We start from the raw sequence: 25788 nt of genomic DNA on the forward strand, positions 1-25788 counted from the left end.
CGGTTAAACAAAGAAAATATTGCAAGAGTGCTAGTCTTTTAAGCATATTTTATTTTGTTCTTCCAAAAATTTTAATTGTGTTAATCTGTGTTCTTTATAAAGTTTATATCTCCGCTAAAGGTAAAGGTAGTCCCCTGTGCAAGCACCAGTCGTTTCCGACTCTGGGTGACGTCGCTTCACGATGTTTTCACAGCAGACTTTTTATAGGGTGGTTTGCCATTGCCTTCCCCAGTCCTCTACACTTTCCCTCCAGCAAGCTGGGTACTCATTTGACTGACCTCGGAAGGATGGAAAGGCTGGGTCAACCTGGAGCTGGCTACCTGAACCCAGCTTCCTCCAGGATCGAACTCAGGTCGTGACCGGAGAGCTTGGACTGCAGTACTGCAGCTTTACCACTCTGCGTCACAGGGCTCTTTTATCTCCGCTACCTGGTATTATATTTTATGACATACGTGGTCTCACCTGAGAAGGTCTTTTATGTCAGATCTGGCCCTCGTAACAAATGAGCTTGACCCCCCCTGCTCTATATTATTTGGAGCAGGGTGGATTGATTTAAATCACAATTTAAATCACTAGTCTGTAAGACTTGATTTAAATAATAGTTTTCTGCATAAAGACTCATTTTTGCTGGTATAACCTTAACATTCACAATTCGATGAACTTCATTAAAATAGTCCCCAAACTGGGTCTCTTTTATGGCCTGCTGCCATTATAGGTTTTCTCCTCCAGGGAAAGAATAATGTGATAAACCTCGGGTTATACACACAAATAGAGTTGCCAAGTCCAAGTCAAGAAATATCTGGGGACTTTGGGGGTGGAGCCGGGAGACATTGGGGCGGAGCCAAGATCAAGGCAGTGACAAGCATAAATGAACTCCAAGGGAGTTCTGGCCATCACATTTAAAGGGACAGCACACCTTTTAGAATGCCTTCCTTCCATAGAAAATAATGAAGGATAGCGGCACCTTCTTTTGGGGCTCATAGAATTGGACCCCTTGGTCCAATCCTTTTGAAACTTGGGAGGTATTTTGGGGAGAGGCACTAGATGCTATACAGAAAAATTGGCACCTCTACCTCAAAAAACAGCCCCTCCAGAGCCCCTGACACCCGCGGATCAATTCCCCATCATTCCCTATGGGAATCGTTCCTGGAGGTGCATAATGGCTGTGGGGGTGGAGCTTCCCCCGCTGGCCAGCTGGCTGGGGGAGGGGGGAAGCCTGTAAAACCGGGGGATCCCCCGCTGGGACCTGGGGATTGGGAAGCCTACACACAAAAGATCCAAAGTCTTGTGGAGTATTCTGCTCAAAAAGTTTCACTTTCATTTTTACTGCTTGCCCCTCCCTCCTCACACTTAAGTTTCTTCTTGTGCAGATCTATTCCACTCCAAGCAATCTTTTTCTATTCATTGAACTTTTTGAAACTTAGCACTTAAGGGATTGATTCTGTGTACATAGGTTTGTAGAACAATGAGACTAAGGTCTTTTTCTCAACTCTTCATCTTATAACATTTTTGCTGTGTAGATGATGAAGAAGAAGAAATTATTGGATTTATATCCCGCCCTCCACTCTGAAGAGTCTCAGAGTGGCTCACAATCTCCTTTACCCCACCCCACAACAGACACCCTGTGAGGTAGATGAAAATATTGGATTTATATCCTGCCCTCCACTCCAAAAAGTCTCAGAGTGGCTCACAATCTCCTTTACCTCCCCCCCCCCCACAACAGACACCCTGTGAGGAAGATGAAGACATTGGATTTATATTCCGCCCTCCACTCCAAAGAGTCTCAGAGCTCACAATCTCCTCTACCTTCCCCCCCACCCCGCCACAACAGACACCCTGTGAGGTAGATCAAAATATTGGATTTATATCCCTCCCTCCACTCCAAAGAGTCTCAGAGCGGCTCACAATCTCCTTTAGCTTCCCCCCCCACAAGAGACACCCTGTGAGGTAGATGAAGACATTGGATTTATATTCCGCCCTCCACTCCGAAGAGTCTCAGAGCTCACAATCTCCTTTACCTTCCTCCCCCACAACAGACGCCCTGTGAGGTAGATGAAGATATTGGATTTATATCCCGCCCTCCACTCCGAAGAGTCTCAGAGTGGCTCACAATCTCCTTTACCTTCCTCCCCCACAACAGACGCCCTGTGAGGTAGATGAAGATATTGGATTTATATCCCGCCCTCCACACCGAAGAGTCTCAGAGCGGCTCACAATCTCCTTTACCTTCCTCCCCCACAACAGACGCCCTGTGAGGTAGATGAAGATATTGGATTTATATCCCGCCCTCCACTCTGAAGAGTCTCAGAGCGGCTCACAATCTCCTTTACCTTCCTCCCCCACAACAGACGCCCTGTGAGGTAGATGAAGATATTGGATTTATATCCCGCCCTCCACACCGAAGAGTCTCAGAGCGGCTCACAATCTCCTTTACCTTCCTCCCCCACAACAGACGCCCTGTGAGGTAGATGAAGATATTGGATTTATATCCCGCCCTCCACTCTGAAGAGTCTCAGAGCGGCTCACAATCTCCTTTACCTTCCTCCCCCACAACAGACGCCCTGTGAGGTAGATGAAGATATTGGATTTATATCCCGCCCTCCACTCCGAAGAGTCTCAGAGCGGCTCACAATCTCCTTTACCTTCCTCCCCCACAACAGACGCCCTGTGAGGTAGATGAAGATATTGGATTTATATCCCGCCCTCCACTCCGAAGAGTCTCAGAGTGGCTCACAATCTCCTTTACCTTCCTCCCCCACAACAGACGCCCTGTGAGGTAGATGAAGATATTGGATTTATATCCCACCCTCCACTCCAAAGAGTCTCAGAGCGGCTCACAATCTCCTTTACCTTCCTCCCCCACAACAGACGCCCTGTGAGGTAGATGAAGATATTGGATTTATATCCCGCCCTCCACTCTGAAGAGTCTCAGAGCGGCTCACAATCTCCTTTTCCTTCCTCCCTCACAACAGACACCCTGTGAGGTGGGTGGGGCTGGAGAGAGCTCTCACAGCAGCTGCCCTTTCAAGGACAACCTCTGCCAGAGCTATGGCTGACCCAAGGCCATTCCAGCAGGTTCAAGTGGAGGAGTGGGGAATCAAACCCGGTTCTCCAGATAAAAGTCCGCAGACTTCACCCCTACACCAAACTGGCTCTTTGCATGTGATCTCTACAGACACAAATTACAGTTTTGAGAACAGCAAAACCAAGCATCTGTGTTCTGTGATAATATCTTGTAGACAGGGAAACGGCCCAGTAATCTTACAGAAACCTCTGGAAGAGCGTGACATTGTGAATGGATTAATAGAATTTATTCCCCCCCCAAATTAAACTTTGCATGAATATACAGCCTCATGCTTCAGAATTAAAAACTAATCCTTATTTCATGATGGAATAACCTTTGGATGATAATATATTTTTTTCTCAAAAAAGCATTTTATTTAAGAAATCCGATTTAAATTAAAAAAATCCAAATTTAAATTTTAATAAATCCGATTTTTTTATGCTTTAAAAAAAAAAAGCATTGATTTTTATCCACCCTGATTTGGAGTCCCCTTTTTCTGCATCTTTCCCAGCTCTCTGATATTTTGCTTGAGGTCCAGTCTCTTAGGGGAAGGTGAGACAAAAGATAAAACCATGGACATAGCCTGATTTCATGTCAGCGAGGCGAAAAAAAACCCCATACAACACCCTCTATTTTTACAAACAAAAACCTGACCTTCAGTTTTTTGGGGGCACTGTGTGCTATTTCCCAAAGGAGAGAACAGCAATCCAGCTAAAAAGCCCCTGCCCTGGGAGAAAGCATCTCTTTGACAAAGACGCCAAGCCCGCAGCATCCATTATCCAAAATCGCCCTCCTAGCGACTGGGTAATAGGTACCCAGCAACCAGCAATTTCCCCCAGACGGAAGCAAAACCACACGCAACTCTGGGTCTTTTAATCTCATTTTCGCAAATTGGCCAACTGTCCACACTTGTCTCTCTCTCTCCTACTCTCTCAGCTTCCCAAACTGCCTCGGAGGATGTGACCCAGAAATGGAACAAATGTGTGTGTGTATGGGTTGTTTCTGGGAGGTGATTTCCCCAACTGTGGAAAAAAAGCCTATCCCCTGCTTTCCCCTTACAGGCTGGAGCTAAACCCTTCTCTCTGCCTGCCAACAACAGGGCTGAGGCCTTCATAAGAACATCAGAAGAGCCCTGCTGGATAAGCCAGTGAGGGTCCATCTGGTCCAGCCTCCTGTCTCACACAGAGGCCAACCAGTTCCTCTAGAGGGCCAACGACAGGGCAGAGAGGCCGAGGCCTTCATAAGAACATCAGAAGAGCCCTTCTGGATCAGACCAGTGAGGGTCCATCTGGTCCAGCCTCCTGTCTCACACAGTGGCCAGCCAGTTCCTCTAGAGGGCCAACGACAGGGCACAGAGGCCGAGGCCTTCATAAGAACATCAGAAGAGCCCTGCTGGATCAGACCAGTGAGTGTCTGTCTAGTCCAGCATCCTGTCTCACGCAGTGGCCAACCAGTTCCTCTGGAGGGCCAACAACAGGGCAGTGAGGCTGAGGCCTTCATAAGAACATGATGATGATATTGGATTTATATCCCGCCCTCCACTCCGAATTTCAGTCTCAGAGCGGCTCACAATCTCCTTTATCTTCCTCCCCCACAACAGACACCCTGTGAGGTGGGTGGAGCTGAGAGAGCTCTCCCAGCAGCTGCCCTTTCAATGACAACCTCTGCCAGAGCTCTGGCTGACCCAAGGCCATTCCAGAAGGTGCAAGTCGGGGAGTGGGGAATCAAACCTGGTTCTCCCAGATAAGTGTCGGCATCCTTCACCACTACACCAAACTGGCTCTCAGAAGAGCCCTGCTGGATGAGACCAGCGGTCCATCTAGTCCAGCGTCCTCTCTCACACAGTGGCCACAACAAAGAAAAAACTTTCCGTGTAAAAACACAATTCTGACTTGTAATGAATAATAAATGTCAAAAATACAAAAAGAATATCAACAGTACACAGCATCTCCGTCACGCACAAAGTTAAAACCTCATAAATTCCACAATGCTCCTACCGTCCTTATGCGGCTCAAAACCACTATTTATTTATTTATTTTATTTAGTAGGCTTATATTCCGCCTTTTCCCGTAAATGGGCTCAAGGCGGATCACAACATATATTTTCTTAAACATTGCACTGAATGTAATATAGTGGGGTTTTGAGCCACATAAGGACAGTAGGAGAATTGTGGAACTTAAGAGTTTTTAACTTTGTGCATGACTGAGATGCCGTGTACTGTTGATATTCTTTTTGTATTTTGACATTTATTATTCAAAACAAGTCAGAATTGTGTTTTTACACTGAGAGTTTTTTCTTTGTTTCTCCTCCGTAGTCCCGTCTATGCTGTCACACAATGGCCAACCAGTTCCTCTGGAGGGCCAACAACAGGGCCGAGAGGCTGAGGCCTTCCCCCGACGTTGCCTCCTGGTTCTGAGATTCATAGGATTAGCGCCTCTGAATGTGGAAGTTTGCCTCACCTAGGAACCAAGTTTCCACTTGCAACTCCCAGCACATATCCGCATGGCCATTCGCAGGGCGGACCTGGAAACAACATACTGGGTAACCAGGGGTGGAATTCTAGCAGGAGCTCATTTGCATATTAGGCCACACACCCCTGATGTAGCCAATCCTCCAAGAGTTTACAAAGAAGAGCCTTGTAAGGTCTTGGAGGATTGGCTACATCAGGGGTGTGTGGCCTAATATACAAAGGTGCTCCTGCCAGAATTCCACCCCTGCGGTGTAACTACAATGTTAGCCTTGTTAATGGTTCAGGGTGCCACAAGATTTCGGAGCACTATATCCTAACCTGTAGGTAAAGAAAGAAGATGGGGGGAGTCTTCATCCTGGCATACTCAGGGAAAAGCTGTCTGGACATTCATGTGCTCAATTCTTCATCACGGGGGAAGCCCTGATTATCAGCAAGACCTTGTCTTCTCCTTACAGGTTGATTCCAATTGCCCCCTTCCCCATTTCCACCCTCACCACCCCCACGCCTGACCTCCTACCTGGGAGCCCTCCGTTCCGGGCTGCTGAAGGAGTTTAACGGTCCTCCCGCCCGCCGACCTCTGGCTCCGCCCATCGTGCCAGGTCAGGCTGGCCCCCGAGGTCCTCTGCAGCCGGTAGTTCAGGTTTTCCGCCGACACGGTGTGTTCTAGCAGGTTCTGGCAAAAGTTGAAGTGAGCCGCCGCAGCTGTGGGGTGGAAAGGAATGGAGATGAAAACCATGTGCGCACACCAACTAAAATATTAACGGCAACCAACAGCTTCAGCAGGGGTGGCCAAAACTGCTTAATGTAAGAGCCACATAGAATAAAGTCAGACGGTTGAGAGCAGGAAGGAAGGAAGGAAGAAAAGAAGGCAGGCAGGAAGGAAGTCAGAAAAGAAGGCAGGCAGGAAGAAAGGCAAGCAGGAAGTTAGGAAGGAAGGCAGGAAGGAAGGAAGGCAGGAAGGAAGGAAGGCAGGCAAGCAGAAAGGAAGGCAAGCAGGAAGGAAGTCAGGAAAGCAGGAAGGAAGTCAGAAAAGAAGGCAGGCAGGGAGGCAGGCAGGCAGGAAGGCAAGCAGGAAGGAAGTCAGGAAAGCAGGAAGGAAGTCAGAAAAGAAGGCAGGCAGGAAGAAAAGCAAGCAGGAAGTTAGGAAGGATGGCAGGAAAGCAGGTGGGCAGGCAGGAAGGAAAAAAGGAAAACAGGCAGGAAGGAAGGCAGGCAAACAGGAAGGAAGTCAGGAAGGAAGGCAGGCAGGAAGGAAGGCAGGCAGGCAAGAAGAAAGGAAGGCAGGCAGGAAGTTAGGAAGGCAGGCAGAAGTTAGGAAGGCAGGAAGGAAGGCAGGGAAGCAGGAAGTCAGGCAGGCAGGCAGGAAGGAAAACAGGCAGGCAGGAAGTCAGGAAGGAAGGCAAGCAGGAAGGCAAGCAGAAAGTCAGGAAAGAAGGCAGGAAAAAAGGCAGGCAGGCAGGAAGGAAGGCAGGCAAGCAGGAAGGAAGGAAGGCAAACAGGAAGGCAGGAAGGAAGGCAGGCAGGAAGGCAAGCAGGCAGGCAGGAAGAAAGGAAGGCAAGCAGGAAGGCAAGAAGGAAGGCAGGAACGAAGGCAGGCAGGAAGGCAGGCAGGCAGGAAGGAAGACAGGCAAGCAGGAAGGAAGGAAGACAAGCAGGAAGGCAGGGAGGAAGGCAGGAAGGAAGGCAGGCAAGAAGGAAGGAAGGAAGGAAAGAAGGAAGGAAGGAAGGAAAGAAGAAAGGAAAAAAGGAAGGAAGGAAGGAAAAAAGGAAGACAGGCAAGCAGGCAGGAAGGAAGGAAGGCAGAAAGGCAGGCAGGAAGGAAGGCTGGCAGGCAGGAAGGAAGACAGGCAAGCAGGAAGGAAGGAAGACAAGCAGGAAGGCAGGGAGGAAGGCAGGAAGGAAGGCAGGCAAGAAGGAAGGAAGGAAGGAAGGAAGGAAGGAAGGAAGGAAGGAAGGAAGGAAGGAAGGAAGGAAAAAAGGAAGACAGGCAAGCAGGCAGGAAGGAAGGAAGGCAGAAAGGCAGGCAGGAAGGAAGGCTGGCAGGCAGGCAGGAAGGAAAGCAGGCAGGAAGAAAGGAAGGCAAGCAGAAAGTCAGGAAGGAAGGCAGGAAGGAAGGCAAGCAGGAAGTCAGGAAGGCAGGCAAGCAGGAAGGAAGGAAGGCAAGCAGGAAGGAAGGCAGGCAGGAAGGAAGGCAAGCAGGAAGTCAGGAAGGAAGGCAGGCAAGCAGGAAGACAGGAAGGAAGGAAGGCGGGCAGGAAGGAAGGCAGGAACGAAGGAAGGCAGGCAGGAGGGGAGGAAGGAAGGAAAATAGATGGGGAAAGAGAAGGGAAGGAGAGATGGAAAGAAAGCAACTTTAACTTTAAATACATTAAATGCAAACATTAAATACTTGCAGGAGTGATTTAAAGAGAGAAATGCCTTCTCCGATCCAGCCAACGGGGCACATAGCCACACAGCGTATGTGAAAGAGCCACAAGTGGTTCCCAAGCCACAGTTTGGGCACTCCAAAGCTACAGCAACAATAGCGCAAACTGCTCAAAGCGTCTTGCACACATGACCTTTGGTTAGAGTTGGCAGCTCAAGCCTAGGAAGCTTCTGGAGATTTGGGGATGGTCCCTCTGGAGGGAGGAATCAAGGGAGGGATTTCACCTTCAGATCTGTGGTATTCCATAGGCCACTGAAGCTCTCATTTTCTCCTGGGGAATCGATCTTTGTGGTTCATAGAATCCTAGAGTTGGAAGGGACCTCCAGGATCATCTAGTCCAACCCCCTGCACAATACAGGAAACCCACAAATACCTGCCCCAAATTCACAGGATCTTCATCGCTGCCAGATAGGCATCTAGCCTCTGTTGGAAAAACCTCCAATGAAGAAGAAGATGATGATGATATTGGATTTATATCCCGCCCTCCACTCCGAAGAGTCTCAGAGCAGCTCACAATCTCCTTTCCCTTCCTCCCCCACAACAGACACCCTGTGAGGTGGGTGGGGCTGGAGAGGGCTCTCACAGCAGCTGCCCTTTCAAGGACAGAGTCTCAGAATGGCCTACAATCTCCTTTCCCTTCCTCCCCCACAACAGACACCCTGTGAGGTAGATGAAGATATTGGATTTATATCCTGCCCTCCACTCCGAAGAGACTGAGAGCTGCTCACAATCTCCTTTATCTTTCTCCCCCACAACAGACACCCTGTGAGGTAGATGAAGATATTGGATTTATATCCTGCCCTCCACTCCGAAGAGACTGAGAGCTGCTCACAATCTCCTTTCCCTTCCTCCCCCACAACAGACCCCCTGTGAGGTGGGTGGGGCTGAGAGAGCTCTCACAGCAGCTGCCCTTTCAAGGACAACTCCTGCCAGAGCTATGGCTGACCCAAGGCCATTCCAGCAGGTGCAAGTGGAGGAGTGGGGAATCGAACCTGGTTCTCCCAGATAAGAGTCCGCACACTTAACCACTACACCAGACTGGCTCTCCGAGCCCACTACCTCCAGAGGAAGCCTCTTCCACTGAGGGATCGCTCTAACGGTCAGGAAGTTCTTCCTCATGTTGAGCCGGAAGCTCTTTTGGTTTGGTGACCAATAGCAACGCCCTGACCCGGATGGTCCAGGCTATTGGTCTCTTCAGATCTCAGAAGCTAAGCAGGGCAAGCCTTCAATGGGAGACCACCCAGAAAGTCCAGGGTTGCTACGCAGAGGCAGGCAATGGCCAGCCAGCTCTGTTTGTCCCTTTGTCTTGAAAACCTTGTGGAATTGCTAAATCAGCTATGACTTGATAGCAAAAGAGGGGGGGGGGAGTAATTCCAGGAGAGCTCTGAGCTCCACTTGGAGGCTGACAACCCAAACTTGGTCATTGCAAGGTGGCATCCCAATCTTTAAAAAAGGATGTCCCCCAAGGCTTCTACCCCCAATTACAATGGGTAGCATGCCTAAAGCACGTCGACTGCGGGGTGACATGAGAGAGGTTTGCAAGATTATGCACGGGATGGAGAAAATAGAGAAAGAAGTCCTTTTCTCCCTTTCTCACAATACGAGAACTCGCGGGCGTTCGATGAAATTGCTGAGCAGATGGGTTAGAATGGATAAAAGGAAGTCCTTCTTCACCCAACGGATGATTCACACAGGGAAATCACTGCCACAGGAGGTGGCGGCGGCTACAAGCATAGACAGCTTCAAGAGGGGGTTGGATAAACATATGGAGCAGAGGTCCATCAGTGGCTGTTAACCACAGCATATTGATGGAACTCTCTGTCTGGGGCAATGATGCTCTGTATTCTTGGTGCTTGGGACGGGCGGCAAAGTGGAAGGGCTTCTAGCCCCACTTGTGAACCTCCTGATGGCACTTGGGTTTTGGGGGGTTTTTTGGCCACTGTGTGACACAGGGCGTTTTCGCACTGACCTTCAAGTGGCGCGACCACCCTCTTCACACCGGAGGATCTGCCCGGATTTCGCACAAGAAGCGCCGGCGCACCCAAAAGAGCTGGCGACTTCTGTCGCGAAACCCGCTCAAACGTTTTCCTGCTTCTTGGCGGTTTCCGTTTGAGCGGGTTTCGCGACGGAAGTAGCCGGCTCTTTTGGGTGCGCCGGCGCTTCTTGTGCGAAATCCGGGCAGATCCTCCGGTGTGAAGAGGGTGGTCGCGCCACTTGAAGGTCAGTGCGAAAACGCCCACAGAGTGTTGGACTGGATGGGCCACTGGCCTGATCCAACATGGTTCTCCTATGTTCTTATACACAAGAACAGCAGAAGAGCCCTGCTGGATGAGGCCAGTGGTCAATCTAGTCCAGCATCCTGTCTCACACAGTAGCCAACCAGTTCCTCTGGAGGGCCAACAACAGGGCAGAGAGCCTGAGGCCTTTATAAGAATGTAAGAAGAGCCCTGCTGGATCGGACCAGTAGTCCATCCAAGCCAGCATCCTGTCTCACACAGTGACCAACTAGTGCCTCTGGAGGGCTAACAACAGGGCATACAGCCTGAGGCCTTCATAAGAAGATCAGAAGAGCCCTACTGGATGAGACCAGTGAGGATCCATCTAGTCCAGCCTCCTGTCTCACACAGTGGCCACCCAGTTCCTCTGAAGGGTCAACAACAGGGCAAAGAGGCCAAGGTCTTCCTCTGATGTTACTTCCTGCTTCTGGGATTCAGAGGCTTAGTGTCTATGAAAGTGGAGCTTCCATTCGGTCACCCGGGCTAGTAGCCATTGACAGACTTCTCCTCCATGAATCTATTTAATCCCCCTCTAAAGCTGTTTATGCCTGTGGCCATCATGACGTCCTCTGGCAGCAGATCCCACATTTTAACTATCCTTTGTGTAAAGAAGTATTTCCTGAACCTACTGCCCATCAACTTTGTGGGGTGTCATAAGAACATTAGAGAAGCCATGTTAGATCAGGCCAATGGCCCATCCGGTCCAACACTCTGTGTCACACAGTGGCTAATAGCCACTGATGGACCTCTGCTCCATATTTTTATCCAATCCCCTCTTGAAGCTGGCTATGCTTGTGGCCGCCACCACCTCCTGTGGCAGTGAATTCCACATGTTAATCACCCTTTGGGTGAAGAAGTACCTCCTTTTATCCGTTTTAACCTGACTGCTCAGCAATTTCATCGAATGCCCATGAATTCTTGTATTGTGAGAAAAGGAGAAAAGGACTTTTTTCTCTACTTTCTCCATCCCATGCATTATCCTGTAAACCTCTATCATGTCACCCCGTAGTCGACGTTTCTCCAAGCTAAAGAGTCCCAAGCATTTCATCCTTTCTTCATAGGGAAAGTGCTCCAGCCCTTTAATCATTCTAGTTGCCCTTTTCTGGACTTTCTCCAATGCTATAATATCCTTTTTGAGGTGCGGCGACCAGAACTGCACACAGTACTCCAAATGAGACCGCACCATCAATTTATACAGGGGCATTATGATACTGGCTGATTTGTTTTCAATGTCCTCAAATTCTAGTTTGAGTTCCGATGCTTCTGAAAAATTATAATTTCTACGATTTACTCTGAGATCTACTCGCCCCCCCATTCCAGATTATTAAGCATATTGTTTTGGAGCTTAAGAGCCCCATGGCGCAGAGTGTTAAAGCTGCAGTACGGCAGTCCTGCTCGTGACCTGAGTTTGATCCCCGGTGGAAGCTGGGTTTTCAGGTAGCTGGCTCGAAGTTGACTCAGCCTTCCATCCTTTTGAGGTCGGTAAAACGAGTCCCCAGATTGCTGGGGGGAAAGCGTAGATGACTGGGGAAGGCAATGACAAACCACTCCATAAAAAGTCCGCCGTGAAAACGTTGTGAAAGCAACGTCACCCCAGAGTCGGAAACGACTGGTGCTTGCGCAGGGGACCTTTCCTTTCCTTTGGAGCTTACACGCAGTATAAGTTCCACTTCTAGTGGGTCTTACTCCCGCACAAAGAGTCGATCACTACATCAAATAACCTTCGTGGTGTCTTACACTGCTGTTAACTCAGCCCTGCTAACTGTGGCTTCTCTCTCTCTCTGGTAGCCAAGCTGGATTGCAGATTTTATTTAAACGCAATGCAATTTGTTCTGGCAATTAAAAATCTTATGGGGGGGGGCAGCAAAGGGACTAGTTGGTCGATTAGTCGCTACTGCATCTTTGCCCCCTCCAGGCCTGCTCTTTGCCTCTTGCAAAATCATTTATCACAATCCATTTCTGCAGCACTTTGCGGGATGCAAAAACCCTCACAATTACAATTCTGATCACCTCGGGACAATCAAGAGCTAATTACGCTATTAATCAATTGGGCATGCGGGGCCGGCCCTAGACTGTCTGGCAGCCTAGGAAAGGCTAACTTCTGGCACCCCCCCACCCCCTCCCCGCACTGATGATGTCACCAAGTCACATGGGGGAATCAATCTAACGCCCCCAGAAGGCCATAGAGTTGCCGGGTCCAATTCAAGACATCTCTGGGGACTTTGGGGGTGGAGACAGGAGCCAGGTTGTATTTTAACAATTTATTAATAACATACGGTTACAATATTTAGTTATGTCTTCTCTATCTCTAACCCACAGGATATTTCAACCCTCCCTCCCTCCATTGATTGACTTCTCCGAAGTTATAAATTTGAGTTCAATAATAAAGGTGCCTTTAACCCATCAAAGTTCAATACTTTCTTTTCTCATTCATACTAAAAAATTGTCCAAAGTCTTTTTACGTTCCACTCTTTCTCGATGTATTCTTTAAATTTCTTCCACTCCTTTTTGAATAAATCTAGGTCATAGTCTCTTAAGGTTTTAGTTAATTTGTCCATTTCACTCCACGATAAAACTTTCACTATCCAGTCCCATCACTTGGATCGGATTCTCTATTATGAACACAATGTCATGTGCAAATGAGCCAGGAGCCAGGTTGAGACAAGCATGATTTAACTCCAAAGGGAGTTCTGGCCATCGCATTTAAAAGGATTGTACACCTTCTGAATGCCTTCCCTCCATTGGAAATAATGACGGATAGGGGCACCTTTTTTGGGGGGGCTCACTGAATTGGACCCCCTGCTCCAATCTTTTTGAAACTTGGAGGGTCTTTTGAGGAGGCACCAGATGCTATGTTGCAAATTTGCTACCTCTATCTCAAAAGACAGGCTCCCCCCAGCCCCAGATACGCACTTATCAATTCTCCATTACACTCTATAGGAATCGGTCTCCATAGGGAATAATGGTGTGCCCAGCAGACATTTCCTCCCCCCCCCACTTTCTGATGACCATGAAGTGGGGGGAGGGCCTCCAAACCAGGGGATCTCCTCCCCCCGCCTGGGGATTGTTGCAACCCAAAAAAGAGTAACCTGAAACGAAGCGCAGGTATACAGCCAAAGACATCCACGTCAAAAGAAACCTCAATAATTTAAGTGATTTATATAATGAAAAATTACTTGTAGTCAAAACACATATAAAGAGCATCAATAAAGCGCAAGTAGAGACCACTCCCATATACAGTTCAAATACTCATAGCTGCAAAATCCGGGATGTGGTATAATGAGGCGGAAGAGTAGAATAGAGTCCAACGCTCCAAGTCCTCTTTTAGCCAGTGGAAAAAACGGAAGCAGCAAGGCAAAAGTACAGAACAGGGATGCGCTGAATGCCCTATTTCACAGGAGGCTTCTACGAGCTGCGTGAATGAAATATTAAAAATCACTAGCAAATCTTGTAATTCAAAGGTTACGCAAAGAATGTCAGCAATGCATACCTTCAAATAACACTTAACAATTCATAACGGAGACCAACGCTCCAACCGTTCTGCAGACAAGAAACGGCATACAATTACAGACCACAATGCACTTTTAAATGACAGGTGTTGACGATCAGGACAATTTCTTAAAGTCCTAGACAGAAAATCTACAGTGATATTCCAAATCCATTAATACAACTTATAAAAAGCACGACAGGTCCCAATCACTATTCATCCCATTGGGCATCAATGAGATTAATTTGAAGCTCCAACGCACTTCTTGCTGTAACTGCCGCTTACTTATTCATACTACTTTTCCATGAAGCCACGTAGGGAATTTTTCCGCAGCAAAGAATCTTAAATCATTAGGGTCATGTTTCAGTGTTTGAAAATGATCTGTTAGCGGAGCCTCAGGAACGAAATTTTTTACGCGAGATTTATGTTCCAAGGCGTGGGTACGCACCGCGCGTTTTGTACTGCCACAGTATCTTTTTGAACAGGGACATAAAATAATATAGATGCAGCTTTTTGTTGCACAGGTTGTAGTATCCTTTAATTTTATTTTAAAACCTGTTGTGGGATCTAGAAACTCACGGCGTTCCAGAGATAAAGGGCAGGCGGCGCACGTCCCACATTTATGGTGCGCCCCCCGCCCCCCGGTGTAAGTTACAGCTGGTGTCTTTCTAAAGTCGGACCGCACCAGAATGTCTGACGAATTCCTAGTTCTGCGATATCCAATTTTAGGAAAATAGCTGCATCCGGGCAGATCTTTTAGTAAAAACCAGAATTTCTTAAGAATATTTTGGAGAGGGTAAGAGAGGGGAGAGAATTGAAAAGCACAGGTTAATCTGTTATCTACACTTAAACTCCCAGTCTCATTCTGAATATGTTTGGACAACATTATATCGCGTGGCATACTATTAACTTTTTTTTTGCAAGCCTTAACCAAAGTATGTTCCGAATAATCTCTCAATTTAAATTGCTTACAAATTCTATTTTTTTTTCCAACTTCATAATCTCCCATCTGAGTAGAATTACGTTTAGCTCTTATCAGCTGTGAAAGAGGTAACCTATTTTTTAGATGGCTAGGATGATAAGAGTCAAATTTTAAAGGGACATTCTTATCGATTGGTTTGCGATTAGGCTTGACTGCCAAGGTATTATCGTTGCATTTGAAAACAATTGTGTCCAAAAAAGGCACCATATAATTATCCGCCTGATGACTAAATTGGATAGAAGGATGACCAGTGTTCATCCAGCTCAGCAAAGGGTCTAACATAGACCTGTCAGATATGACGGCCAGATTACTGCAGTATATTTCAACAGCATTGGAAGTAATGGTACTATGAATCTGGCACCATTTTACTGGTCTTGCTTTTAACAGCTGTCTGACACCAAAATCAAACTCCTCCTGTAGATATTAAAAAGGATGAAAGAAGTTCACTGGCTAAATATCTGCAAAACAGGTTGCTTTTAAAGGCATGGGAAACACAGCCAGTAAAAAGCTGCAGGCCCCTCATAAATATCTTTTTTGGGATAACTACAGAAAAGTTTGTATGAACTTCATATAACTGGAAATTAATTCATTAATTGCAGTACAATTCTCTGCTATCTTTCACAGCAATTTCCCAGTGTTTCAGCCAAAGAAAAGTATGAAAAATAGCTGTCGAAAGATTTTATTGAATCCAAGCAAGCTTGGTTATAGTTTGAGTCAGGGTTCCAGTAGTAGCAGTTGAAGGAAGGGCCTACTAAATGTTTCAGCATATCTTGAGGCAGAGCAGCTGCCAGGGCCCAGTGTGGATGATACACAGTGCTGTCATTCCTGATGGCAATGGCAACAGCACTCCCAAGTGCATACGCTGGCCAGTGCTGTTGAGGAAGGGGTGTGTAGGTGGTGCAGGCAACTGAACATGGGCATTAGGAGTGCATGCAAACTGGAGAAGAACACACAAAGAGATAGGTGCATGCAGGTGCGGGAGTGGAAAGAGAGGATCGCCCACTTTCCACCCCCATTTTGGCTCAGCATGAGTTTCAGAGAGATTTTTCTGAAAAATGAATTTACTTCCGAAGAAGAGGCAGGTTTGGGGGGGTGCCCTGGAAGTGACATCACAGGAAAAGGTGGAGTTTTGGTTCAGTATGCCCAGGAAGTGACATCACTTGGCCCTTGACACCACAGGAAATGACATAATTCCTGTCTTCCGGCTCCACCCCCGAAGTCTCTTGGCTCCACCCCCAAATTTTAGTGGGCCACAAAGGAGAAGTGTAAAAATAACCGGACCACAGGAAAGAAAAGTTTGGGAAACTGTGTCCTAGACAATCGCCTAGTTTGCCTAGTGGTGGGGCCAGCCCCCGGGGGCATGACAAAGAGTTGTCACTAATATCCCTCCCTCAAATTGCCCTCATGCTGTGCCGATCAGGCCTCGGATTCAGCGGGAGCTCACAGAAGCACAGCTCCTGAACCTTTCTGAGAGTTCCACCTCCTCCTCCCCACCTTGACCATTGAACAGTAGGTGCAGCTGCATAACAATTCCTGGATGAGCTCCACCACCTATTTTTCTACAAAACGACCCCTGGCGCTGATCCTACATCAGCCTAGGCCAGGGAAGCACTGGTTCCCATGTTTGGCTAATCAGGAACCAGCGTTGGAAGTGAACTGAAACAGCATTATTTCGACTGGGTGACAGCATATTATATATTTAAGCAAAAGCCTTTTAAAAACAGCTCCGTGCTGCTCTCTCTGTGTGCTGCCTTTTTCATCACGGCGGCAAAAACGCCAGGAGAGCCGCAGACAAAAGCAGAAAAACAACCCCTCAGGTGGGACTTTCCATCCAGCCTTTGCGTTCCTCCGGAAGGCTGCCCGAACACCTTTTTCAGCGGCGCCTGATTTGCACCCCCTTCCTTGCCTTTTCCACAGCAGCGGAACAAAGCCCCAGGGAACGCCGCCAATATCAATTCGCTCCAAAGCAATTCAACCGATAGACAGAGACGGCTGCCTTCAAGATAGTTTCGGCAGTAGCAGGGGGGAGGGAGGAGATGCGTCCAGCTGTCAGCTTCCACACCAGATGCAGGCAAACAATTTACCACGCTGAGCAAATGTTATGTTGGGCATCGGCTGGGGGAGGCGGACCCCCTCGGCTTGAATAGATCCGGATTTTGTTGTTCCATCGGCTGCAACGCGACAGTGGTGTATCATTCCACACCAGCTGGGAACAATCGGCAAAGATACACAACAGGGGAAAGGAACATCTGGAAATTCTATTGTTCAGTCGCACAGTCAAGTCTGACTCTTTGCGACCCCGTGGACCAAGTCACGCCAGGCCCTCCCGTCTTCCACCATCCTCCGATGTCTGCTCAAATTCGTGTTTGTTACATCAGTAACGCTGTCCAGCCATCTCCTCTTTTGCCGTCCCCTTCTTCTTTTGCCTTCTGTCTTTCCCAGCATCAGGGTCTTCTCCAGGGAGTGCTCCCTTCTCATTGGGTGGCCAGAGTATTGGAGCTTCAGCTTCAGCATCTGACCTTCCAGGGAACAGTCTGGGTTGATTTCCCTTAGGACTGACTGATTGTATCTTCTTGCCGTCCAAGGGGCTCTCAAGAGTCTTCTCCAGCACCGCAGCTCAAAAGCATCTATTCTTCTGCGCTCGGCCTTCCTTATGGTCCAGCTCTCACACCCATACGTTACTACTGGGAATACTATCGCCGTAACTATACGGACTTTTGTTGGCAGGGTGATGTCTTTCCCAGCATCAGGGTCTTCTCCAGGGAGTGCTCCCTTCTCATTGGGTGGCCAAAGTATTGGAGCTTCAGCTTCAGTCTCTGACCTTCCAGGGAACAGTCTGGATTGATTTCCCTTAGGAATGACTGGTTTGATCTTCTTGCAGTCCAAGATTCTTCTCCAGCACCACAGTTCAAAAGCATCTATTCTTCTGCACTTGGCCTTCCTTATGGTCCAGCACTTACTACTGGGAATACTATCACCTTAACTATACGGACTTTTGTTGGCAGGGTGATGTCTTTTCCAGCATCAGGGTCTTCTCCAGTGAATGCTCCCTGGTCATTTGGTGGCCAAAGTATTGGAGCTTCAGCTTCAGCCTCTGACCTTCCAGGGAACGGTCTGGGTTGATTTCCCTTAGGACTGACTGATTGGATCTTCTTGCAGTCCAAGGGGCTCCCAAGAGTCTTCTCCAGCACCACAGCTCGGAAGCATCTATTCTTCGGCACTCGGCCTTCCTTGTGGTCCAGCTCTCACAGCCATGCATCTGGAAAAGCATCCCTGTATCTGATTTCCATTTACCAAGAGCTGGATTCGAGTCTGGTTGCACCCAGGAGGTTTGTTGGTCGAAAAGGCCAGCAGGGACTCGTTTGCATATCAGACCACACCCCCTGATGTCACCACTGTTTCACACTGTTTTGTAGAAAAAGCCCAGCAGGAATTCATTTGCATGTTAGGCCACACCCCCTGACACCAGCCCCTGGTTGCACCAGACATTGAATCTCAAAAGTTCATCCCCCCCCCGCTCCAAATCTTGAGGTGCTACAGTACTCGAATTCAGCTCTTTTACTGCAAACTGACACGGCGACCCTCCCCAAACTCTCTGTTTTCCGAGTAGTGACATATGAAACAGCCGTCAACGGATCCGCGGGTGTCACCCCATAGACTGAGAGTCAGTTTGGTGTCGTGGTTAAGTGTGCAGACTCTTATCCGGGAGAGCCAGGTTTGATTCCCCACTCCTCCACTTGCAGCTCTTGCAGGAGTTGTCCTTGAAAGGGCAGCTTCTGTCGGAGCCCTCTCAGCCCCACCTACCTTATAGGATGTTCGTTGTGGGGGAGGAAGGTAAAGGGGATTGTGAGCTGCTCTGAGATTCAGAGTGGAAGACGGGATACAAATCCAGTGTCATCGTTGTCTCCTCCTCCTCCTCCACTTTGGTGTAGTGGTTAAGAGTGCGAACTCTTATTTGGGAGAACTGGGTTTGATTCCCCACTCCTCCACTTGCAGATGCTGGGTTGGCCTGGGGTCAGCCATAGCTCCCGCAGAGTTGTCCTTGAAAGGGCAGCTGCTGTAAGAGCCCTCTCTAGCCCCACCCACCTCACAGGGTGTCTGTTGTGGGGGAGGGAGGGAAAGGAGATTGTAGGCCGCTCTCTGTCCTTGAAAGGGCAGCTGCTGGGAGAGTCCTCTCCAGCCCCACCCACCTCAGAGGGTGTCTGTTGTGGGGGAGGAAGGTAAAGGAGACTGTAAGCCTCTCTGAGATTCAGAGTGAAGGGCAGGGTATAAATCCAAGATCATCATCATCTCTTCCTCCTTCGGGTGAGTCCCAGAGCATCACCTGTGGGATTGTGGGGCATTACAGAGCCATCTTTTTTGCTGTTTTTTTTCCAGAAGGGCCTCTTGCTTGTGTGCATGCAAACAGCATGAGGGCACTGGGCTTCCTGCCCCTCTTTGTGCCCACACAGAAAGAAACTGCAACATGGCAAAGAAAGGCCACTCAGCAGCGGATTTTGGTGAGACTTCCAGTTCCAGAGACAGCAAGCTGAGGTTAAAGTTTTCAGGTCTGGAAATAACCAAGACCACTGATCTAGCCCAGTACCACCTGACACCAGGCAGCATCTCACAAAAGACTTCCCCAGTACGGACATCTTTCCCAGCCTAGCTTCAGTTGGTATACTGCAGGGGTGGCCAACGGTAGCTCTCCAGATGGTTTTTTTTGCCTACAACTCCCATCAGCCCCAGCCATTGGCCATGCTGGCTGGGGCTGATGGGAGTTGTAGGCAAAAAAATTTCTGGAGAGCTACCGTTGGCCACCCCTGCAGTATACTGTATACCAGGGGTAGCCAAACTTCTTTAATGTAAGAGCTGCATAGAATAAATGTCAGATGTTTGAGAGCCACAAGGGAAGGGAGGGAGGGAGGGAGGGAGGAAGGGAGGGAGGGAGGGAGGGAGGGAGGGAGGGAGGGAGGAAGGAAGGAAGGAAGGAAGGAAGGAAGGAAGGAAGGAAGGAAGGAAGGAAGGAAGGAAGGAAGGAAGGAAGGAAGGAAGGAAGGAAGGAAGGAAGGAAGGAGGGAGGGAGGGAGAAAGGGAGGGAGGAACGAAGGGAGGGAGGAAGGGAGGAAGGAAGGAAGGAAAGAAGGGAGGGAGGGAGGGAGGGAGGAAGGAAGGAAGGAAGGAAGGAAGGAAGGAAGGAAGGAAGGAAGGGAGGGAGGAAGGAAGGGAGGGAGGGAGGGAGGGAGGGAATAGAGAGGAGGGGAGAGGGAGACGTGGAAAGAAAGCAACTTTGCCTTTAAATGCATTCTCCAAGCCACAAGCTGGCTTGGTGACGTGATTTAAGGAGAGAAATGCCTTCTCTGAGCCAGCTGATGGGGCACTGGGGGCTTCGAGAGTCACACAATGAGTGTAAAAGAGACACATGTGGCTCCTGAGCTGCTGTTTGGCCACCCCTGCTGCTGGTCACGGCACCTCAAAAGAAAGCATTGGAAAAGGTGCAGAAAAGAGCAACTAAAGGGATAGAGCAGGGGTGGGGAATCTTTTTTCTGCACCAAGGGCCATTTGGATATTTACAACACCATTTGCGGGCCGTACAAAATCATCATCTTAAAAAACAGTGTTCCGCCAAGGGAGAACGATTCAGGCTGGCAAAATTAATGCAAATAATTGTTTTTCTATTTGAAGTCACGTGGGGAGAGCCTAATGCAGCGCACGCGCGCGCGCACACACACAGAGGCCTGCCGCCCTACGCAAATGCCTAGGCCCAGACATATTAGTCCACATCCCCTAGTATTAGCATATTAGGCCACACCATCTGGAATAATCAAGTGCAAACTGAACTGGTGGTAGCTGACTCCCACCCTCACCCCCTGCCAGCCCTCCCTCCCTCCAGCTGCTCCCAGCAGACCTTGAAAGGCATCCACACACCCCAGCAGCAGTCCTTCACAATGCCCACGAGGGGGGCGGGGCTCGGCCCAGCTATCCTCGAGGGCCAGACCAAGTGATCTCGAGGGCCGTAAATGGCCCTCGGGCCTGACGTTCCCCATCCCTGGGATAGAGGAAGCACCAGGCATGGTCTTCTTGGTGCTTGTGGGGTAACAGCGATCCTATCAGGCCCACAAGCAACTCAGAGTTCTGGCTCCGCTGGTGGACCTCTTGAGGACCCCTGGGTGTTGGCCACTGTGCGAAACAGACTGATGGACCGGAGGAACCCCTGGTCTGATCCAACATGGCTTCTTTATGTAACCCCCTTGCAAGAGATTTAGGTGTCTGTTTCCGTTGGTTTAAGAACCATAGGATCATAGAATCATCGAGTTGGAAGGGACCTCCAGGGTCATCCAGGCAACCCCCTGCACAATGCAGGAAACCCACAAATACCTACCCCAAATTCACAGGATCTTCATCGCTGTCAGATGGCCATCTGTTGAAAAACCTCCAAGGAAGGAGAGCCCACCACCTCCCAAGGAGGAAGCCTGTTCCACTGAGGAATCGCTCTAATGGTCAGGAAGCCCTTCCTAACGTTGAGCCGGAAACTCTTTTGATTTAATTTCAACCCATTGGTTCTGGACCTACCTTCTGGAGCCACAGAAAACAATTCCACACCCTCCTCTATATGACAGCCCTTCAAGGACTTAAAGATGGTGATCCTATCACCTCTCAGCCACCTCCTCTCCAGGCTAAACATGCCCAGCTCTTTCAACCTTTCTTCATAGGACTTGGTCTCCAGACCCCTCACCATCTTCGTCACCCTCCTCCGGATTCGTTACAGCTTGTCTAGATTCTTCTTCAAATGTGGTGCCCAAAACTGAACGCAAGACTCCAGGTGAGGTCTTACCAAAGCAAAGTAAAGCAATACCAAAGATTTCAGGTTTTCACGGCTGGCAACATCATTAAGGTTTGTAGAATCTTTCGGGCTCAAGTGCCATGTTCTACTGGAGAAAGTTTTTCTTCCAGACGTTTCGTTCTCAGCTGCGGAGAACATCCTCAGTGGCGTTGCAGCTGGAGCAGGCGCTCTGACCTTCTTGGCTGCTTTGCACTGTCCACTGAGGATGTTCTCCGCAGCTGAGAACGAAACGTCTGGAAGAAAAACTTTCTCCAGTAGAACACGGCACTTGAGCCCGAAAGATTCTACAAACCCTAATAAAGCAATACCATCACATCACGTGATCTGGACACTAGCCTTCTGCTGATACAGCCGAAAACCAGCTGTTTTGTGTAAGCTGTAGGCACTACAATGTGCAGGCAAGATCACAGAGAAGAGGAATGAGGACCTCTTGTCAAAAATGGGGGGGGGGGTGTCGGAGGAGGGGGAATCAACAAAAGCCATTGATGTATTGTGTGCTAATTCTACTTCCTCTGGTCAGGAAGAAGTGTGACATCTACAAATTGAAGGCCTTGGCTATCAAAGAGGATGGAAAAAAAATACACCAGACTTGTGCAATCCCCCTTTTGTCGAAGCAAATCCGCCCAAGAGGCAGAATGCAAAGGGATCGATTCGGAGGGGAGGCCAAGCTAGCAACAAGCAGGCGGATTAATCAAACCCTTTGTGGGAGGAGGATTAGGGGCATCCACGCAAGGGCGAAAAAAACGTCCTTGATTGAAAAGCTCCAGATGGATTTTGAAGGCTTGCGGCAGAAAAGGCATTGGAAACGTTTCCCCTTTGTGCCAAACCCTGGTTCCTCCATTTAGAGGGCATTTCTACCACAGTGCCAGGTCACGTCTGCAGGGACTGTAAGACAGAGCCAGTTTGGTGTAGAAGTTAAGTGCGTGGACTCTTATCTGGGAGAACCGGGTTCGATTCCCCACTCCTTCATTTGCAGCTGCTGGAATGGCCTTGGATCAGCCGTAGCTCTCGCAGAGCTGTTCTTGAAAGGGCAGTTTCTGTCAGAGCTCTCTCAGCCCCACATATCTCTCAGGGTGTCTGTTGTTGGGGGGGAATAACAGGGGTGGCCAACGGTAGCTCTCCAGATGCTTTTTGCCTACAACTCCCATCAGCCCCAGCCAGGATGGCCAATGGCTGGGGCTGATGGGAGTTGTAGGCAAAAATATCTGGATAGCTACCATTGCCCACCCCTGATATAGGAGATTGTAAGCCGCTCTGAGTCTCTGATTCAGAGAGAAGGGCAGGGTATAAATCTGCAGTCATCTTCTTCTTTCCTAGGAATTGTCCTTGAAAGGGCAGCTTCTGTGAAAGTTCTCTCAGCCCCACCTACCTCTGTTGTGGGGAAGGGAAGGGAAGGGAAAGAGGGCCAGTTTGGTGTAGTGGTTAAGTGAGCGGACTCTTATCTGGGAGAACCGGGTTCGATTCCCCACTTCTCCACTTGCAGCTGCTGGAATGGCCTTGGGTCAGCCATAGCTCTCACAGAGCTGTCCTTGAAAGGGCAGTTTCTGCAAGAGCTCTCTCATCCCCACCTACCTCACAGGGTGTCTGTTGTTGTGTGTGTGGGGGGGGGGAAGGTAAAGGAGACTGTGACCGCTCTGAGGCTCTGAGATTGAGAGTATAGGGCAGGATATAAATAAATATAAATCCAATATCTTAAGACATAATCTGCCTGACCTACGATGGACCTCCATCTGGGCTGACTTCTTTCCTTCCCTCTCTTCTAGGGTTGCCAGGTCCAACTCAAGAAATACCTGGAAACTTTGGGGGTGGAGCCAGGAGACTTTGGAGGGTGGAGCCAGGAGCAAGAGTGCGACAAGCGGGATTGAACTCCAAAGGGAGTTTGGGCCATCACATTTAAAGGGACAGCACACCTTTTTAAATGTCTTCCTTCCATTTGAAATAATGAAAGATAAGGGTACCTTCTTTTGGGGCTCATAGAATTGGATCCCCTGGTCCAATCTTTTTGAAACTTGGGCGGTGCTTTGAGGAGAGGCACCGGATGCTATGCTGAAAATTTGGTGCCTCTGTCTCAAAAAACAGCCCTCCCCAGAGCCCCAGATACCCACAGATCAACTCTCCATTATACCCTAAGGGAATTGGTCTCCATAGGGGATAATGGAGTGCCTCCAGCAGACATTTCCACCCCCGCTTTCTGATAACCCTGAAACGAGGGGAGGGCATCCAAACCAGGGGATCCCTCCCCCCACCTGGGGATTAAGACAGCACAACCAAAGTTATGGTCACCAAATAACTAAGAACGTATTGGAACAAAATCATACAAATATGTTCAACAGAAGACTAAATAGCAATAACAATTCCCCCAAAGTTTCACAGTTCCATCAAAGGAGTCCCAATGAAGAAGAAGAATTGCAGATTTATACCCCGCCCTTCTCTCTGAATCAGAGCGGCTCACAATCTCCTTTCCCTTCCTCCCCCACAACAGACACCCTGAGGTGGGTGGGGCTGAGGGCTCTCCCAGCAGCTGCCCTTTCAAGGACAGAGAGCGGCCTACAATCTCCTTTCCCTTCCTCCCCCACAACAGACACCCTGTGAAGTAGGTGGGGCTGAGAGGGCTCTCACAGCAGCTGCCCTTTCAAGGACAGAGAGCGGCCTACAATCTCATTTCCCTTCCTCCCCCACAACAGACACCCTGTGAAGTAGGTGGGGCTGAGAGGGCTCTCACAGCAGCTGCCCTTTCAAGGACAGAGAGCGCCCTACAATCTCCTTTCCCTTCCTCCCCCACAACAGACACCCTGTGAAGTAGGTGGGGCTGGAGAGGGCTCTCCCAGCAGCTGCCCTTTCAAGGACAGAGTCTCAGAACAGCCTACAATCTCCTTTACCTTCCCCCCCACCACAACAGACACCCTGTGAGGTAGATGAAGATATTGGATTTATATCCCGCCCTCCACTCCAAAGAGTCTCAGAGCGGCTCACAATCTCCTTTACATTCCTCCCTCCCACAACAGACACCCTGTGAGGTAGATGAAGATATTGGATTTATATCCCGCCCTCCACTCCGAAGTGTCTCACAATCTCCTTTACCTTCCTCCCCCACAACAGACACCGTGTGAGGTAGATGAAGACACTGGATTTATATTCCGCCCTCCACTCCGAAGAGTCTCAGAGCGGCTCACAATCTCCTTTACCTTCCTCCCTCACAACAGACACCCTGTGAGGTAGATGAAGATATTGGATTTATATCCCGCCCTCCACTCCGAAGAGTCTCAGAGCGGCTCACAATCTCCTTTACCTTCCCCCCCACAACAAACACCCTGTGTGGTAGATGAAGATATTGGATTTATATCCCGCCCTCCACTCCGAAGAGTCTCAGAGCGGCTCACCATCTCCTTTACCTTCCTCCCCCACAACAGACACCCTGTGAGGTGGGTGGGGCTGGAGAGGGCTCTCACAGCAGCTGCCCTTTCAAGGACAACCTCTGCCAGAGCTATGGCTGATCCAAGGCCATTCCAGCAGGTGCAAATGGAGGAGTGGGGAATCAAACCCGGTTCTCCCAGGTAAGAGTCCATGCACTTAACCACCATGCCAAACTAACAGAAATAAAGTCCACAACTGTATCATCCCAAAACCATCACACACACACACACACACAGACACCGATCCCTGAAAATATTGTCTTCCAGAAAACCGGTCCCTGGTGCCAAAAAAGGTTGGGGACCGCTGCTCTAGGGGAACTGATCTCTGTTCTTCCGTATCACCATGGCACCTGCTGACACCGCTCCTGGTACCAGCCAATTGTTTCTGGAATGTGGGTCGGGTGGGTCTTCTGAACAATTACTAGAGATCTGATTGGCTGTGCCTATTTTTAAAAATGCTGCCATCAGGGGTTTGTTTTTATCCCCTCTCTCCCTCTTCTTTCCCGGTTTATCGCCATCGGTCTTCTTCCGTGTGCTTATGTGTGGCTCTGCCTAACACGGCAGCCATTTTGTGCTTGCCCACTACCTACTGCCCCAAAAGTTGCCTTACAGTCTCTCAAATGACGCTGAGAGGTGCTTCTCAGATCACGCGCCGCTTACGATACGGGTGGACGCACACGATCCGAGAAGCTCTACCCCTTACACCGCCGCAACGGACGCCGACGGAGCTCTCCGACGATCTGCCACTTACAGATCGCTGCGCAATCCGAGAGCTGCGCTCTTACTGACAGTGTGCCAAGCACACAGGAATTGGTGCATTGACCTGGAACAGGTACCAAAAAATTCAG

General features: G+C 49.2%; 1 protein-coding gene across 4 annotated transcripts in view; it reads right to left on the bottom strand.

Annotated features, from left to right (window-relative positions):
• Positions 1–25788, bottom strand: part of LOC132567527 (sterile alpha motif domain-containing protein 10-like) — a 90292-nt gene that overhangs the window by 23830 nt on the left and 40674 nt on the right. For all 4 annotated transcript variants that reach the window (XM_060233211.1, XM_060233208.1, XM_060233210.1 and 1 more), the window contains exon 2: positions 6052–6236. In XM_060233211.1, coding sequence (XP_060089194.1) covers positions 6052–6236 — 185 coding nt within the window. The remainder of the gene's footprint in view (positions 1–6051; positions 6237–25788) is intronic.

Source organism: Heteronotia binoei, chromosome 2, assembly GCF_032191835.1.
Source record: "Heteronotia binoei isolate CCM8104 ecotype False Entrance Well chromosome 2, APGP_CSIRO_Hbin_v1, whole genome shotgun sequence".
Classification (NCBI taxonomy): domain Eukaryota; kingdom Metazoa; phylum Chordata; class Lepidosauria; order Squamata; family Gekkonidae; genus Heteronotia; species Heteronotia binoei.